The 19,260-nt window shown below is 37.5% G+C and overlaps 1 protein-coding gene across 2 annotated transcripts in view; it reads left to right on the forward strand.

Annotated features, from left to right (window-relative positions):
• The window catches only part of Sf3b1 (splicing factor 3b subunit 1), a 39,506-nt gene that overhangs the window by 14,352 nt on the left and 5,894 nt on the right, over window positions 1-19,260 (forward strand). The window contains exons 6-22 of one of the 2 annotated variants that reach the window (XM_052193796.1): window positions 1,712-1,882; window positions 5,346-5,583; window positions 6,779-6,991; window positions 7,230-7,351; window positions 9,961-10,158; window positions 10,246-10,347; window positions 11,155-11,334; window positions 11,646-11,732; window positions 11,829-12,099; window positions 12,347-12,492; window positions 12,585-12,731; window positions 13,010-13,135; window positions 14,336-14,557; window positions 15,029-15,211; window positions 15,293-15,404; window positions 16,734-16,854; window positions 17,355-17,486. In XM_052193796.1, the coding sequence (XP_052049756.1) occupies window positions 1,712-1,882; window positions 5,346-5,583; window positions 6,779-6,991; window positions 7,230-7,351; window positions 9,961-10,158; window positions 10,246-10,347; window positions 11,155-11,334; window positions 11,646-11,732; window positions 11,829-12,099; window positions 12,347-12,492; window positions 12,585-12,731; window positions 13,010-13,135; window positions 14,336-14,557; window positions 15,029-15,211; window positions 15,293-15,404; window positions 16,734-16,854; window positions 17,355-17,486 (2,771 nt within the window). Of the gene's footprint in view, window positions 1-1,711; window positions 1,883-5,345; window positions 5,584-6,778; window positions 6,992-7,229; window positions 7,352-9,960; window positions 10,159-10,245; window positions 10,348-11,154; window positions 11,335-11,645; window positions 11,733-11,828; window positions 12,100-12,346; window positions 12,493-12,584; window positions 12,732-13,009; window positions 13,136-14,335; window positions 14,558-15,028; window positions 15,212-15,292; window positions 15,405-16,733; window positions 16,855-17,354; window positions 17,487-19,260 lie in introns of those variants that run through there. The other variant, XR_007979573.1, reaches the window with a different exon arrangement.

Consider the following 19,260-nt stretch of genomic DNA (forward strand, 5'->3'; position numbering starts at 1 on the left):
AAACTCTCTGGAGACTATGCTCGTCTTGAACTCAGAGATCCACTTGTCTCTCCAGTGCTAGGCTTAAAGCTGTGTGCTACATTGCCTAGCTTTCCCCCCACCCCCCTTTAAATTATTTTTAAAAGATGGTCTCATTATGTAGCCCTGGCTGGCCTAAAACCTAGATCTGCCTGTTTCCCCCTCTGAAGTGCTAGGATTAAAGGTGCAAAAAGTTGGACTGTAGTATTTCAATCGTAAAAAGTTAAAAAAAAAAATCCCAGAATTGTATGACCCTTGACACTATTTTGATTTCTTGGAGTTCCCTGGCTTCCTGTGAGTGCCTGCTGCCTGAGGAGGTGTTTAAGGGAGGTTACTAGTATACTTCATGAAGCTAGTGGTCAGATTATTTTTGATGAATACCTACTGGAGATTGGGTTTGACAATAGGTGGAGAATTTTAAGTAATCTTTTTGGCTTACAGAGATAACTCTGCTAACATGAATGTAATGCTAACAAGCCAAATCCCAACTGTTTTTGCATTTTTGGTTTTCATTCATTTGTGTTTGCATGTTTATGCTGTGGTACATGCCATGGTGTGCTTGTTGAAGCCAAATGACAACTGGCTGGAGTTAGTTCTGTTCTACCAAGAGCATTCCTGGGATTATCAGGCTTGGTAACGAAGTGCTGTTACCAGCTGAGCCGTCTTGTTATCACTAGTTCATCTTTATTGTTTGAAGTAGGGTCTTCTGTAGTCCAGGCTAACCTAAACTCACTCTGTAGTTTCAGGCTGACCCCCCTACCTCAGCCTCCTGAGGGTTAAGGGATGACAACTGCCCATCACCGAGATTCCTTTGGCTTGTTGTAATAGCTCCTGTATGTTTTTATTAAGAATAAAAGTAAGTAGGGTTTGTTAGGTGACATAAAAGGAACTGAAACCTCATTTTAAAATGAAAGGGTGAATTAAAAGCATTTATTATGACACTAAGTTTTATTTTCATGTTTTTAGTTCTCTTTTGTTGTTGAGACAAGAGTCTTGCTATGTATTCCTGGCTGGGCTAGAACTCACTCATTGGCCTTGAGTTCAAACCAATATACTTGCCTTAGCCTGTGGATCACAGGCATGTGCCACTGCATCTGGCTTATTTTTTATGTGTTGAGTTTTAAAAACGTTAACAGTTGTGTATTTTTCAGTTCTCTGCTGTTAAGTGGATATTTACTTACTGACTAGGTAGATTGTAAAATTAACTTCACTAGCCTCACTGACTAGAAGTTTTATTTTTCATTAAGATTTACTTCATTAGCTTCAAAGAATAGGCTGTTAAAAATTCTAGAGTTGAGTATGTACTGTTTAGGAGGAAAGACAATGCTGTATAACTATACACAATATTAAAAATAAGGAGTGGTATCACTAGGAACAGAATGTGTTTTTGTTTTTTTTTAATTTGTATTTTTTGGGGGACAGTCCTGGCTGTCCTAGAATTTAGAGATCAGCCTATCTCTGCCTTCCAGTGCTGGGATTGAAGGCATGCTTTCACCACCACCACCACTGTGAATAGAATACTAAATAGCTCATTGAAAAATGATTATAGTAGTAAAGACCTAAATAAAGAATTTTTTCCTTCCTATTTTCTGGTGCTCTTAAACATGATTAGAAGGCATAAGCTACTTGAGTCTTCCATCTAATGAAATGATGTGAAAGATAAGTACTTTCTGCTCTTTCAAATGTTTTTCAGAGAGAAATTAGGCAACAACTAGCAGAAAAAGCTAAAGCTGGAGAACTAAAAGTCGTCAATGGAGCAGCAGCATCCCAGCCTCCCTCAAAACGAAAACGGCGCTGGGATCAAACAGCTGATCAGACTCCTGGTGCGACTCCCAAAAAGCTATCAAGTTGGGATCAGGCAGAGGTAATCTTTTTTTTTTTTTTTTTAATTGCTGTTTTCATACTTTTCTCTATGGACTCTGTTCATTTTTGGGGTTATAAAACAAATTACTACTGACTAGGTGGCAAGTGACAGAAGTTTATGTCCATATTTCTCAATAATGGAGTTTGAAGTAGATAATCAAAGTTCTAGCAGGATTGCTGTCTGGAGAGAGCACTTTGTCACTGTTTTCTCAACTTTTCTCTCAGTTTTCTTTGGTTTCATCTAACCTTGAATATCCCCAGGCTCCAAAATCAGTCACACCAATGGTTACAACCACCCCAAGGTTTATAACCTCAGTACCTGAGTAGGGCTTTGAGACATAGTTCATTCTATTTGTTGAGGAGTGGAATGTTCTCTTTTAGTTTAATTTTATTTGTGTTTTTTATTTTTTCTTGGAGGCATGTTTTACTTTGTAGCCCTGGCCAGCCTGAAACTTGTCTTTACAGACCAGAATGGCATCAAATTCAGAGATTCATCTGCCTCTGTCTGCAATGCTGAGATTAAAGATGTGTGCTAGATCACCACTCAGGGTTCGAATATTTTAAACATGTGGTATGTTACATTGTGGAGTACAATATAGTAGTTTTCCTTGACCGCAGTTGGTAATTGGGGTAACACTACTGTATTCTTGGCTAGCTTACACACTGTTGAGATCTGGCTTTCTGTCTCTGTCTCTCTGTTTGCCTTTAAGACAGGGTTTCTCTGTATAGCCACTCTGGACCAGGCTGGCCTTGAACTCACAAAGATGGACCTACTTCTGCCTCCCCAGTGCTGGGATTAAAGGCGTATACTAGTACCACCTGGCTTGGATCATCTCTCAGAGACAAGGTTTCATTATGTATCCCTTGCTATCCTGGAATTAGCTATGTATACCAGGCTGGCTTCAGACTCTCTTCTCTCTCCTTTCTGAATGCTAAGATTAAAGCCTTATGCCACCATGCCTAGTCCAGAGTTAAATTTTTAAAGCCATGATAAATTTGTTCTACTCAAAGCTGTGTAGCTGTATGTTTGTAACTAGCTAGAAGAGATTATTTTTCTTACAAGAGTTACTTTTAGTTAGGTGTTTGAATGTACACCACATGTGTGCAGCTACTCAGGAGAAAGTATCAGATCCATTGGAATTGGAGTTAAAGGTTGTGGTGGGAACTGAACTTAGGTTCTATGCAAGAGCAGTTAAATGGTCTGAGCCTTCTTGAGCTGAGTTTATGTGTTTCTAGAAAAGTCATTAGGATTCAGAGCTATTTTTCTTTGTTCATTTGTGGAAATTAGGGTGCAAGGTAGGAAGATTTATATTCCTATCTTTGCATAGGAAGGGCAAATTAAGTTTGTGAAGTTTTCATTCATTATTTAACTAATCCAGAGGTTTTTGTTGTTGTTCTTGAGGCAGGGTTTTCCTGTGTACCCTTGGTTGTCCTAGAACTAGCTCTGTACATCAGGCTAGCCTTGAATTTGGAGACCCAACTACCTCTATCCAGAATCATTTTCCCCCCATCATAATAAAAATCTGTTAGCTGAGTGGTGATGTACCCTTTGGGGAGGGTGAGGCAGGGTTATGAGATACAAGCTAGTTTCTGGGCTATCTTGTCTCAGGAAAATGTACACCATATCCTCAAGCTCCTGCCACCACCAAGACACTGGATATTCAGAGCTATTTTACATTCTTGGATAAATTACTCAAATCCACTTCTTCCCTCTGATCTTGCTACTAACTTTGATGGTCTAAGTTCCAAATAGAGGATTCATGTGGTAGAGAGAGACAGTACACTTCCATGGGTTATCCTCTGGTCCCACGCTTGCTTAGTGGCATGTGTGTACTCAAACACATGCAGACAAATAAATAAATATAATCTTTTTTTTTTGTTTTTTTTTTTTTGAGACAGATAGCCATGGCTGTTCTGGAACTCGCTCTGTAGACCAGGCTGGCCTCAAACTCAGAAATCTGCCTGCCTCTGCCCCCCAAGTGCTGGTATTAAAGGTGTGCGCCACCACCGCCCGGCTTAATCTTTTTTTCTTTAAGATAGGGTTTTACTATGTAGCTCTGGGTTGCCTGAAACTCATTATACAAACCAGATTGATTTTGAATTCACAGAGTCACTCTTCTCTGGCCTGTAACATATTTTTAAAAGTATTTCTTAGAGTACATATGGATTCCTTCTTCCCCAGACGTTCAGTGACTTAGAGATCCAGTTTGGTATGTACTAATTTTAGTGCTGAAAATCTTGTACTGGAGATGTAGATAGACAACTTACATGAATTTTCTAAACTGAGAGTTCTTAGTATATTTCAAGATATCTTGTTTCATCTGGAAATTATTACAGTAGCCTTGCTTTGGTTTTCAGTGAGCTTATAAAATATACAGCATATAAGAATAAAAGAAAGCTACACAGCTTCTATTCCAAATGGCTGTTGTAACTATATAGAAATGTATTGAGTTTTGTAGGCTTTAGGTCAAGTTAATTTTGGCATGATATTTTTTCTCAATTACAGGTTTTTTTTTTTAATATATATTTTTTAAAAAGGAGAATTCAAAGAACCGTAGCAAATAATAGATTGATAGGTGCAGCAGGAAATAAAACTTCACTGAATCAGGGTTTCATAGCATCAAGCACAGAGACAGCTGGAGTAGCCTGGTTAAGAGAACAAAGGTAACACCATCAATCAATCAGGGTGTCCCAGCACCCAGCAGCCATTACCCGGGGACAGTGAGGCAGTTAAGTTAGCTCAGGTCTTCTGGTGACTTTCTTCCTATGGAGGAGCTGCCGTCTCTTTCCTGCTGCAGCCAGTCGTTTTTATTATGGGGTTAGTAATAGGTGTTTTAGCTGTTTAAAGAACAGCGTTTTTACTCTCCTTTGTTATTCTGTCTTCTTGTTATAGGAAAACAAGTCAGCCTGAGCCAGGATATGTGTCTTGGAAACAGTTGAGACAAACATGCTTGGGTCTGAAATGGGGGTTATTCCTGTTTCAGAGTCAACTTTTACAAGCTTAAGTAGCTCATAGCAAATCACTAACACAATATGTATTCACAGAGGTTTATAACCCAAAATGTTTTGTGTATTTTTAAAAAAATTATTTTAATGTGCATTTGTGTTTCATCTGCATTGATGTCTATATGAGGTATTGACTACCCTGGAACTGCAGTTAGATAGTTGGGAGCCACCATGTGGGTGCTGGGAATTGAACCAGGTCCTTTGGAAGAGCAGCCAGTGCTCTTTAACAGTTGAGCCATCTCTAGCCTTGTGTTTTTTAATCTAGTGCTTTTTACATTGTTCAGTTCCAAATGAAAGCTGTAAGTTGGTTTTGATCATAAGCATTTTCAAGCCAGTAAGCAAAATGATAGTCTAACTCCACTGAAAAATATATTTATTGGGTTTTGTGCAACAGAAAATTTGAGTTATATTTCTAAGGTGTATAGGTATGTGAAATAAAATTCCTTTGCTTTGTTCAGACCCCTGGGCATACCCCTTCTTTAAGATGGGATGAGACACCGGGTCGTGCAAAAGGAAGTGAAACACCTGGAGCCACCCCAGGCTCAAAAATATGGGATCCTACACCTAGTCATACACCCGCGGGAGCTGCTACTCCTGGACGAGGCGATACACCGGGCCATGCAACCCCGGGCCATGGTGGTGCGACTTCCAGTGCTCGTAAAAACAGATGGGATGAGACCCCCAAAACAGAGAGAGGTAGGTACTTCAGTGGAGTGTAGACGAGTGTTCGGGTGAGGTGTTGACTCTAGCATTGTGTTTCAAACTGAAGTCTTTATTTTCTAGTATAAATATAAATTTCTATATAAATAACCAGCTGATGTGGACGTGCCTACACCTACCCAGTGTATAAAACTGTTTTTTTCTTACTGATTGTCTCAGTACTCAAGCTTAACTCTGTGTTAAAACCTTTTCTTAATAACCTTTCGACTTTGGGCTGTTGACGTGGCTCAGAGGTAGAGCCTCTTGCCACCAGCCAAACTAAGGACCAGGGTCTGATCCCTGGGACTCATATTATAGAAGGAGACCCCCTACTACCCCCCCCCCCCCAGGTAACCTGTAACCTCCATATGTGTATCATGGTATGTGCTCCCCAACATACAGTAAAGAAAGGCAACACACTTCAACTTTGTTTAAATTAAAATTTAAAAAAGAACTTAGTGAATATAGTACTCAATTCTTTTCCCCTCTTTTGAAGAGGCTGAAGATTTTAGGAAGAACCATAAGAGAAGATAAATTTTATGTTTTAAGATATAAAAATATGATAATTTTGTGTCCCTCCCTTTTTTTTTTTACTTTTAAACTTAAAAAAAGTACATTGTGTGAAATTATATTGTGTTGAAAGCTAATATCATTGGCTTTCTCCTCAGCCTCTTGTGTGTATGTGTGTGTGTGCTTAAATACACCAGGTTTTTAACTTTTTAAAAAGTTTTTTAAAAATTTTAACCATTTTTTAAAGTTTACAATCTAGTGGCTTTAAGCATACTTCCAGTGTTGCACTGCTATTCACTTCTATGTTTTGTTTTCAGCGATCCAAATAGAAACCACATTCTTTAGATTAAGTTTTTCCTTTTTTCCATTACTTTCTAGCTTCTGCCAGGCTATATTTTATGTTCTGTCTCAGTAATTTGCCGAAATTTAGTGTTTGCTATATAGTGAGAATAGCTGGGACATGGCTCAAGGATAAACAGTAATATATTGATGAAAAAAGTTTTGTTTTTCTGTTTCTCACTAGTTGATGTCTATGACTTTGAAGTCAGTGAAAAGGAATTGGAAATACTGGACAAAACTAACTGTATCTTGTTTTAGAAATGTCTTTCTTTTGAACTTATTCAAACACATGTGGGGGGAAAACAGTGTTTTGTGGTTAATTACTGACCTTTTGTTTTTGAAGATACTCCTGGGCATGGAAGTGGATGGGCTGAGACTCCTCGAACAGATCGAGGTGGAGACTCTATTGGTGAAACACCAACTCCTGGAGCAAGTAAAAGAAAGTCTCGTTGGGATGAAACGCCAGCTAGTCAGATGGGTGGCAGCACTCCTGTTCTGACTCCAGGAAAAACACCAATTGGCACACCAGCCATGAACATGGCTACCCCCACTCCAGGTACACGTTCTTTTTCATCATTCTTTCTCCTCTTACAGCTATTTTAGTTTTTTTGCTGGTTTTTCTGGGTTCCATTATTTAATGCTGACTTTTCTATTAATGCAGCTATAAATATATAACTGTCTTGATTTGCATTTGCAGTGTAAAAACCTCTGCTACTAGGGCTGATCTTAATTATTTTGCACCGAAGGGCCTAAGTCTTAGGATTGGTCATTAACAATTTTGCTTTTTTTGGTAGGTCACATAATGAGCATGACTCCTGAACAGCTTCAGGCTTGGCGATGGGAGAGAGAAATTGATGAGCGAAACCGCCCACTTTCTGATGAAGAATTAGATGCTATGTTCCCAGAAGGATATAAGGTACTAGCAGTGACTATATGATGACTATGTTGTATTGAGGATATGAGTTTTAAATATTTAGTTAAAAAAGTTGCATGCTAAATTTGCATTGGCCTTTCCAAAATGTACTAGTTTCATATTTTTAGGTATTACTGAGTGCATTTCAGTTTGAAAAAGTAATAGAGATGGAATGTGAAACACGGGGCTTTTATTATTTTGGCAGCTTTTAATCCTAATGATTGGTGGGAGTCAAAAGTAGGCGGATCTCATGGGTTTGAGGTCAGTTTGGTCCAGATACCAGAGGCCATCTAGGACTACATAGAGATACTCTGCCTCAAACCCCTCCCAGCAGAAACTTTTTTTTATTTTGGGGACTGGAGAAATGGTTCAATGGTTAAGAACATGTATTGCCTTTAAAGAACAATGCAGTTCCCAGCACGCATATCAAGGGCTCACAACCACCTATAATGATCTCTTGGAACCCCGAGGTTTTGTGCTGGCCTTCCAGGCTCTAAACTCAAGTGTACAAACTTATATTCAGGCACACATATATATACAGTTAACGAACTATCTTAAAATACTATTTTAGTTTTAATTATATTGTGTGAGTAAATGCAGGTTTCTGCAGAAGCCACTGTAGTTCCTCTAGTAGAACTACAGGCAATTGTAAGCTCTGAGTTCTGATATTGAAGTGCAAATGCTTTAAATCACTGAGCCATTTTTCTAGTATTTGCTTTGAAAAAAACAAAAACTTAAATTACTTTTTGAGACAGTGTCTTACTATATAACCATGGCTGGCCTGGAACTCAAGATACAGACCAAGTGACTTTAAAGGCACAGAAATCTGTCTAAAGTGGTATCTAAAGTCTACCACTCCTGGCATTTATTACTTTTTCTGTGAGGCATCATAAGGGCTTCTGGAGGTCCACAGACAGTGCTTAGAGAACCTCTAAAATAGTTTTGTGGGACTGAGTTCAGATAACATGCTGGTTTTATTTGATAGTTCAATAAGATTTTTGACATTGATGGTGACACAAAGAATATTTTCTTATTAAAAATAACTTGAAATTTATTTTACAACAAGACCTCACTCTTAGCTCAGGTTTATTGAACTATGAAATTTTTTAAGTACCTGTCATAATGGAAATGGTAAAGAGCTGTCTGTGATGACAGCTAGAGTCCGAATCAAGGCTGTGGGCTTTAGAGAGCCTTTCTTGCTATGCTGATGTGTGTGCTAACCCCATTCCACTTAAGTTAGTATTACATTATTTGCTTTAGATGAACATGTCATATTGCTTAGTGCCCAGGAGGGTATTTGCCCAGGAGGGTAAGGCTTTGAGTAAGGTTTTTATAACCACTATTAATCAGTAAAACTTTAAAAACCAAACTACCTATAGTCTCCTTGTAATGTTTTGCACGTGGACAATCTAATGTTAATGCATAAATATCGTTCTCAATTATAGTCGTTGGCTTCCTTAATACCAATAGGAGGGACACTTGTTTTTTTGTGAGTCTACTAATTAAAATCTTAAATATATCTTTAGATCCTAAATGTAGAGTGACAGCAGAGTGTTTGACACACTGTAAGACTCAGTGAATAAATTCTACTTTAGTCAGTAGTTCATGCTGCACATGCATTGATTAGCAGCATGAAGTAATTGATGAAATAAATATAGGCGGCATCAAATATATTTAACATTGGCGTTTATCAAATATATCTATCACTAACATTTTTAGATATAATAACTAAGGATATTTGGACAGGACCTGTATTAGGCTTTATTGACCTACCCAGGAAATTGTAATTAGCAACAACAATAAAAAGAATCTTAGAGCTTTAAACTCATATTTTTAGGCTTTCTGTTTGTTTTGCAATTGGTTTAATTTGGTGCTTCTTTTAGAGGGTCTTGACAAAAAAGTACTTTTACTTTTCTGTATTTAAGTCAAATTTGTAGAGTTCAATCTTAAATGTTTTATAGTATTTAGGTGTTTAGGTAAATGATAATATTTATGATATTTTTAATCTATTACATAAACCATATATTCATTTCCATTTAAATGAGTACTTGTAGATTTTCTAACAGTGCCTTTTGGGAAATCACTGAATTGGATTTTATAATTTTCTAGTTTTGTTAGTTTCACATGTTGGCTTGACAGCATGATAATATTTCTTTCTTTCTTTCTTTCTTTTTTTTTTTTTTTTGGATTTGGTTTTTTTTGAGACGGGGTTTCTCTGTATAGCCCTGGCTATCCTGGAACTCACTCTGTAGACCAGGCTGGCCTCGAACTCAGAAATCTGCCTGCCTCTGCCTCCCAGAGTGCTGGGATTACAGGCGTGCCCTACCACCACCTGTCTAACATGTTGATATTTCAAGCATGTTAAGGTGATGAGAAGTTTTTAAAGTGTGCTTCATATATTTCCTTCTTTTCCACTTAAATTTTAATTTGCAAATAGTATTTTCTATAAATATCTTAACTTTTAGCTAACATTGCATAGTGGGATATAGTTTCTTCAGGTAAACTGCCAGCTAATAAACTGTAAAATTTCTATAAGTGCAAATACACTTCTCTGTTGTCTTTGAGTATATGAAGCCAAAGCGGTCCTACTAACATGTTTATAACTCTCCTAGGTACTTCCCCCTCCAGCTGGTTATGTTCCTATCCGAACTCCAGCTCGAAAGCTGACAGCAACTCCCACACCTTTGGGCGGCATGACTGGTTTCCATATGCAAACTGAAGACCGAACTATGAAAAGTGTCAATGATCAGCCATCTGGAAATCTTCCATTTTTAAAACCTGATGACATTCAGTACTTTGATAAGCTATTGGTAAGTGGTGATAGCAAAACTGAAGTATTTCTCTTTGTTTGGGAGTTACAAATCATGAATTTGATATACTTTTAAATTTTATTGTAGGTTGATGTAGATGAGTCAACACTTAGTCCAGAAGAGCAAAAAGAAAGAAAAATAATGAAGTTGCTTTTAAAAATTAAGAATGGTACACCTCCAATGAGAAAGGTAAGGTTTATTATTTATTTTTCATCAAGACAGGGTAGCCCTGGCTATCCTGGAACTCACTTTGTAGACCAGGCTGGCATCAAACTCAGACATCTGTCTGCCTCTGCCACCCAAGTTCTGGGATTAAAGGCATGTGCCACCACTGACTGGCACCCTTTTTGCTTTTATGCTAATCTATTTATTTGTTGTACACACGCATGTGTGCATGCATGGTGCATGGATATGTGTGCAAGTGGTCAGGTGGGTCATGCTCCAGGATAAACATGGAGTTCAGAGGACAGCTTTTGGAAGTTGCTTCTCTCCTTTTGTTGTCTGGATCTCGGGGTTGAAGTAGAGCCATTAGGTTTGGTGATAAGCACCTTTCTCTCTCAGCCCTCACCTGCCACTAAATTTATTGCACTTTTTAAATGAGCTGTTAATGTTGAACTCAAATCATTAAGAGTTTGAGCATTAAAAGTTTTTTTTTTTTTTGGTTTTTTTTTTGGTTTTTTTTTTGGATTTGGTTTTTTCGAGACAGGGTTTCTCTGTATAGCCCTGGCTGTCCTGGAACTCACTCTGTAGACCAGGCTAGCCTCGAACTCAGAAATCCGCCTGCCTCTGCCTCCCAGAGTGCTGGGATTACAGGCGTGCACCACCACTGCCTGGCTTAAAACAGTTTTGATGGAAACGAATTCAGACTACTGTATGTAAATTGTCTGTAAAAGTATACATTATAATATTATTCCTGGTGAAAATTGCCACTTGGAATGTTTGCTCATTTTAAAAAAAAAAAAAAAAAACTTTTCTTTTTCTTCTGATTTTCCTCAGGCTGCCTTACGTCAGATTACTGATAAAGCTCGAGAATTTGGAGCTGGACCACTGTTTAACCAGATTCTTCCTCTCTTGATGTCCCCTACGCTTGAGGATCAAGAGCGACATTTACTTGTGAAAGTTATTGATAGAATATTGTATAAACTTGATGATTTGGTGCGGCCATATGTGCACAAGGTTGGTTTGTTCTCCAAGTAGTGTTTAATGGTTTAACTTTTTTTTTTTTGTTTTTGGTTCTATTTTCCACTTTGTGGAATCTGGAAGTTGTTATTCTCCTTTGTGCATATGTGTAGCCCTGGATGGCTGACCTGGAACTTGTTCTGTAGTCCAGGCTGACCTGGAACTCATAGATCCACCGCAGCAGATTAAAGGAATGTGTCACTACTACCATTGGAATTAAAATTCTTTCATCTATCCCTTGATTAACAAATGTCTTTGATAAATTGATGTGAAGATGTAATTCCTCTTTTTCTTTTTCCTTCCTTCAGATTCTTGTGGTTATCGAGCCACTGTTGATTGATGAAGATTACTATGCTAGAGTGGAAGGCCGAGAGATTATTTCTAATTTGGCAAAGGTATTCACATTAAATTCCTAGAAAAGGAAGTTTGTCTTTGTTGAGTTGAGGATTTCATGGTACTAACTGAGCTGCTGTTGTAACTTTTCCCATTAGGCTGCTGGTCTGGCTACTATGATTTCTACCATGAGACCTGATATAGACAACATGGATGAATATGTCCGAAACACAACAGCTAGAGCTTTTGCTGTCGTGGCCTCTGCCCTGGGCATTCCTTCTTTATTGCCTTTCTTAAAAGCCGTGTGCAAAAGCAAGAAGTCTTGGCAAGCGAGGCACACTGGTATTAAGATTGTACAACAGATAGCCATTCTCATGGGCTGTGCTATCTTGCCACATCTCAGAAGTTTAGTTGAAATTATTGAACATGGTAAGTGATGATGTGTCTTTTATAGATCAACTGTCCTGATGGAGAGGGGGGAGGTATATATGTAAATACATGAAAGGCTTTTCTCACACAAATATATTTTCTGTTAAAAAATTGCCTTTGCCTAAATTTTATGTACTGTAACAAAAAATGTTAATTGCAGTTTGGATATATGGTTAGATACATTGTTAAAATTTGGATTGTGAAATTTGGTATGGGTACCTACTCAGAACTGTGTCTGACTATATAGGTCTCGTGGATGAGCAGCAGAAAGTTCGGACCATCAGTGCTCTGGCCATTGCTGCTTTGGCTGAGGCAGCAACTCCTTATGGTATTGAGTCTTTTGATTCCGTGCTCAAGCCCCTATGGAAGGGTATCCGCCAACACAGAGGAAAGGTGACTCTGCCCTTTAGATCTGTCTTTGTTCCTTGTAAGATAACCCAAACTTAATTTACTGATATGTGTATATATATTTTATTTTTAAATAGGGTCTGGCTGCTTTCCTGAAGGCTATTGGGTATCTTATTCCTCTTATGGATGCAGAATATGCCAACTACTATACTAGAGAAGTGATGTTAATCCTTATTCGAGAATTCCAGTCTCCTGATGAAGAAATGAAGAAAATTGTTTTGAAGGTAAGTAGTTGTTCAGTATGTGGGTACGTGTTTGTTAGCACACTGTGCATGTTTTAGGAATTTCAAAGAGATCTTTATAACACTAAAACAAAACAAACCTATGTTTCATACTGTAAAAGTTATTGCAGTTTGGATGCATGGTTAGATACATTGCTAAAATTTGGATTGTATTGTGAAAATTAGGTATTGGTACCTACTCAGAACTGTGTCTGATTGCTTTGTGTTTTGTCACTGCTGCATTTGATCTTTTTTTTTTTTTTATATATATAACCTTTTAGGTGGTGAAACAGTGTTGTGGAACTGATGGTGTAGAAGCAAACTACATTAAAACGGAGATTCTTCCACCTTTCTTTAAACACTTCTGGCAACACAGAATGGCTTTGGATAGAAGAAATTACCGACAGGTGACCTTTTATTGTTAAAATTTGATTCTCATAAATCTTTTTTACTAATTCTTTACCTATTTCGAATACATTTTACATATTATAATTTGTTTTGACTATATATAACTTGTATATACTTTATATACAAGTTTACTTTATATATTTTATATATAAACTTGTATATACTTTACTGTGACCAGAGATGGAATTTTTAAGCCCTGTCTGTCTGTCTGTCTGTCTGTCTGTCTGTCTGTCTGTCTGAGATAGGGTCTCACTAAGTAGCCTAGAAATCACTCTTTAGACACTCAAATTGACAGCTCCACTTGCTGCTCTCTTCTGTGTCCTGGAATTAAAGGTGTGCTTGGCCACACCTTGGCCTCTTTTTGTTGTCTTTTTTTTTTTAAAACATACATTTAATGTAAAGTTTCCATTAATTAGTACATTTAAAACTTAAAATTTTTTTTTTCTTATGTGTATTGGTGTTTTGCTTGGATGTTATTTGTGCACCATTTGGTGTGTGTCATGCCTGCAGAGGCCAGGTATGGTATTGGAGTTACAGTTATGAGTCATCATGTGAGTACTGGGAATTAAACTTGGGTCCTCTGGAAGGAACCCCACTCCCACCCCAAGTTCTCTTAACTGTCTAGCCCAGCCCTTGTGTGAATGTATGTATGTGCATTATTGTGTTTAAATTACACTTATTTACTAGGTCTGTCTATGTGCCCCAGGGCATGCATGGTGAAGGTCAGGTCAGAGAGCAGCAAGCAGGAGTTACCTCTTCCAGATGGATCATGGGGATTAAACTCAGGTTATAAGATTTGTTGGCAAGAGCGTTTTACCCTTTGAGCCTTCTCTACAGCTGTTTGTTCCCTTTTTTTGAGACAAAATTTACTTTGTAGCCCAAGCTGGTGTCAAAATTTTGGTCTTTCTGCCTCAACCTCCCAGCTCAACAGTACTAACTATGAGTTTTGTCTGGTAAATTGAGGCTTTAGCTTAGAATTGTTTTTGTTTTGGATATAGGATTTTAAGTTTGAGGCTGGCCTAGACCTTGATATATATGTCCATCCATACTGACATTGAATTTCTGCTTCAGCCTTTTGAGAGCTGGGGTCATAGGTATGAACCATCATATCTAGATGCTCTCACATTAAAAGTTGAGTAATTTTATTTCCTTGGAAAAGTAATAGTCTTACAGGGTTTTGTTTTGGTTTTGTCTTTCAGTTAGTTGATACAACTGTGGAGTTGGCAAACAAAGTAGGTGCCGCGGAGATCATTTCTAGGATTGTTGATGATCTGAAGGATGAGGCTGAGCAGTACAGGAAAATGGTGATGGAGACCATTGAGAAAATCATGGGCAATCTCGGCGCAGCAGACATTGACCATAAACTCGAGGAACAGCTGATTGATGGTATTCTCTATGCTTTCCAGGAACAAACTACAGAGGTAAGGGCAGCCAACCACTTTATTTCTGGTTTTTAAAGTTTATTATTTTGTGTGCATATGTATGGATGAAAATTAATTAGAAGGAGATTTTGGGGATCAGTTGTCTTCTTTACTGTGTGTTTCCTGGGGAATGGGCATCAGACTTAGAAGCAGGCACTTCACCAGCTGCGCCATCAGCCTGGCCTGTCACAAACTTAACTATCCGTGGCGTGTTGCCGTTGACTTTCATGTATGTAGAAAACCTGCTTTTAAAAGCAGATTTCCTTAAAGACATTTTAATGACCAGTTTTCCTCAGTTTAACATGTTCTTTTACCTCAGATTCTTTTGGATGGATTTAAAAACAAATGGGATGTTTGGGTGGTTGGAAAAGATTGAATATTATTGAAAAAAAAAACTTTCAGTCAAAACTAAATTCTGTATTTTTAGTGGTTTTTGATTTTGTTTTTCTAAATATAACTTTTCTCTTTTAGGATTCAGTAATGTTGAATGGCTTTGGCACAGTAGTTAATGCTCTTGGCAAACGAGTCAAACCATATTTGCCTCAGATCTGTGGTACAGTTTTATGGCGTTTAAATAATAAATCAGCAAAAGTTAGGCAACAAGCAGCTGACTTGATTTCTCGAACTGCTGTTGTTATGAAGACTTGTCAAGAGGTAATCTATTCTACCATATGTGTATATTTTTAAAAGAGGTAGCTTAATGGAAAAAGTAACATGTTTAACATTTTTATTTAGGAAAAACTGATGGGGCACTTGGGTGTGGTGCTGTACGAATATTTGGGTGAAGAGTACCCTGAAGTGTTGGGCAGCATTCTTGGAGCACTGAAGGCCATTGTAAACGTAATAGGTATGGACTTGCTGGTCATGTGGGAATTTGGCCTTTTAATTTCCTTTGTATTTTGAAAGCAAAATATAAAGTTGTATTTAGGAGTTTGTTGATTTTTATCTTCTTTTCTTGAGCACTTTAAGATTGTCAGATGTCACAAGTCTCTTACTATTATCTATTTATATTTTACTTAAAAATATTAAAGCAGAAATTTAATACAGAAATTTAAAGTACAGAAATAGTTACAGCCCAGATTGTTTTGAGTTAATGGGAGAGAGGGCCCTAATAGAACTAGAGCATTAGCTGAGCAGCTAGCATCATTTATAAGGGGAAGGAGTGCAACCCTGAAGGTATAATTTAGTTTTAGAAATTTCCTTTATCCACTCTTCTATGTTTAGGTATTTTGAGTGAGTTGTTGAGATTCTTTTGTTTACTATGAGTTCAAAGAAGATGACTAGGTTGGTTAAAAAATGACTATCTTGTCTTTTATCTATAACTAAAAACACAAAGAACAATCTCTGGTATGGAAACTTTTTTCAAGGAATTACGATGAAGCAAACAAAAGGATTCTCATGTTCAAAATCTCATTGTATTTAAACAGTGTTGAAAGTAACTCCTTTAGAACTTTAAGGGTTGGGAAAGACTAAGAGTTCATAATACCTGGCTGTTGATAATCATCATTCTCCCCATTTGGGGAAAGGAATAAGGAGTATTATATAGTATAGAGCTTTGAATTGTTTCGTTTACACAGAATCCCCAGTTTAGCCCAGATTTATACAGATCATGACTTGGCCACCAGTCTTATAGCCACTTGTGCCTATCTGGTTTGCCAGAGTTGTAAACCATATTGTTTATCTGGTAAACATGAGAATCAGAGCAAGTAATTCTAGTTAGATGAAGAGCCCCTGCTAGCTGCCTCCTTTTCTCTGTTTATGGGTCAAATAACATCCAGGTGTGCCCTGCATTTCAGGGGGATTGGAAGTCTGTTTTGCTTTTCAGTTACAAGTTAAAGGGACCCTTACTAACTTGATCTGATCTAGCTTTGGCTTATATTGTTGTATTTGGCTACAACATAGGCTGTCCCCATATTAAATGTCAGTGTACAAATAACATTTCAAAACCAAATAAAATCTTTCTGTTTCTGAGTAACCCTCATTTTAAAAATCACTTCACTGATTTCTTTGATTTCTAAATAAATGTAACTAGAAGCTGTTAATAGTTTAAAAAATTAGAATCTGGGGCCTTTACCCACAGGTAGCTTATAAGTTCATATTTTTACATTGTACTGTAAAAGGAAAAATGAAAGGTCACAGTTCAGGTTTTAATAGTTCCTTGATTTCTGTCAAATAGGTATGCATAAAATGACACCACCAATTAAAGATCTCCTGCCTAGACTCACCCCCATCTTAAAGAACAGACATGAAAAAGTACAAGAGAATTGTATTGATCTTGTTGGACGCATTGCTGACAGGTAAGCAGATTACATAGCAACACTCTTATATTTAGTTCAAGTATAGGCAGTATTTCTTTTTAGATTTAGCAAGATTTCACTTTGAGTGGTAATAGAAAATAGCAGTGTAGTGTTTTGTGGGGGTGTCTCCCTCTCCCCTGCACCCCCTACAGGGTTTCTCTGTATCTCTGGCTGTCCTGTAACTAATTCTGTAGACCAGGCTGTCTTCAGTGGTATTAAAGGTGTGTACCACCACTGGCTTAGAAGTAGAGTTTAAAGTCCGGCTTTCTTTCTTTCTGTTATTTTCTTTTCTTTTGAGACAAGGTCTGACCGTGTCATTAGCTGGTCTGGAACTATACAGACCAGGTTGGCTTGGAACTTCCATCTGCCTCTCTTATTTGGAATTCATGGGCCCTGTATTTCATCCCCAACACTATAAAAACAAACAAACAAAATCAAAATACATTGATAACACAACCATGTTAATTCATTTAATTGTACTTTTTTTCTTTTAAATTTAGGGGAGCTGAATATGTATCTGCAAGAGAGTGGATGAGGATTTGCTTTGAGCTTTTAGAGCTCTTAAAAGCTCACAAAAAAGCTATTCGAAGAGCTACCGTCAATACATTTGGTTATATTGCAAAGGCTATTGGGTGAGTATTTTTTTATAGGTTAAAATAAACCCATTATGTTGGGAAGTACTTTCATGCAGACATCTTTTGAGACATAGTATAGTTAATCATTTGAAGAAAAAGCATTTTATTTAACTATGGACCTGCCTTTCCCTATTAAAATATTTTCTTAAATTTTTTTAACTCAGGCTTTAAAATTTCCCCTAGCAGAGTATAGATATTTCAGAGGCACATTCAAGTTTTTGTTGGTCTTTTTTAGAATATTGCTTTTTTTTTTTTTTTTTTTTGAAATGAGGTCTATCCTTGTAATCTTGGCTGTCCTGGAACTTGGTATGTAGACTAGGCTGGCCTCAAATTCATAGATCTGCCTGTTTCTGCCTCCCCGGTGCTGAGATCAAAAACACATTAAGAGCATGTATAATGCTTGCCTGGAATAGTGCTTAAAATATTAAGGAATGAGTATTGTGCAGTCTTTTACGCACATTATCAGATTGTGATTATCTGTTTTAATTGTTCTTAACAAAATGAAGCTTCTTTGGAACTGGAAAGGTGGCTCATCAGTAAAGAGCCCTGGCCACTTGTTGCAGAGGAGCCAGGTTTGATTTTTGGTACCCACATGACTCACATAACCCGTGACTGTAAATAACTCCAGTGCCAGGGATCTGATTCCCTGTGCAGACAGTGAACATATGCAGATAGCACTCACATGTATAAGAATAAGTGTAATTTAGGGAATTAAAATAAGGTTCTCAACCTCTGATAAGGTTGAGAAGTGCACAGATTTATGGGTATAAAGATGAAAAATTTAGGGTGCAGTTTATTATGCCGTTAAACATAATAGTGGACAATTACATCATATCCCTTATCCTCTAGATTTGGTGATCATTTTAGAAGAGTGGGGTGTAAAGATTGTAAATGTCAGAGGTAGTAGGCATCTTCAATAGAACGGCACTGTTGGATATGACATTGCAATTGCACACGTGAACTCACATAAGTCATCACCACTAGGACAAGATTAAGTCAGTCAAACTACTTGCCTGGATGGAAATCTTGCCCCTATCTGGGTAGCTATTAGCAATTGATGACTTCAGAGATTCAGTTTTAAGAGATGTGTCCCCTGGAAGTCTACACATACTTCAGTATAATGTCTACACCCATGCACATATTAGTAGCACTATCTGAACTTAGTAGATTTAATTTTTTTAAAGATTTATTTATGTCTGTTGAATGTTTTGCATGTGTGTATGTGCATGTATGTACACATGTGCATACTTGTTGCCAATGGTGGTCAGAAGAAGGAGTTGGATTATCTAGAACTGAAGAAGGTATGATGGTTGTGAGCCATGTGAATGCTGCAGTCAAACCTGGGACCACTGGAGAAGCAGCTAGTGTTCTTTACCACTGAGCAGACTACAGCTCTAACTCACTGGATTTAAAAAAGAGAGAACATAAGGTTGGGGAGGACTGAGAGAGGAAGGGAGAGGTAAAAGAGGTGTTAGAAAGGAGAGAAAGGGATGGATTTGATCAAACCACATTTATGTGCATGTATGAAATTCTAAACATTAGGGTTTTTTGTATTAAACATACTTCATATCTTTTTTTGTTATTTAATTTTTATGTATATAAGTGCTTTGACTGCACATCTGTTTGTATGCTGCTTGTGAGCCTGTACCCTTAGGAACCAGAAGAAAGTATTGGATCTATTGGAATTTAGAATTAGAGATGGTTGAGAATTGTCTTGTAGGTGCTGAAAATCATACCCAGGCCCTCTGGAAGAGCAGCTGAGTGCTCTTAT

The sequence above is a fragment of the Apodemus sylvaticus genome, chromosome 9 (assembly GCF_947179515.1).
Source record: "Apodemus sylvaticus chromosome 9, mApoSyl1.1, whole genome shotgun sequence".
NCBI lineage: Eukaryota > Metazoa > Chordata > Mammalia > Rodentia > Muridae > Apodemus > Apodemus sylvaticus.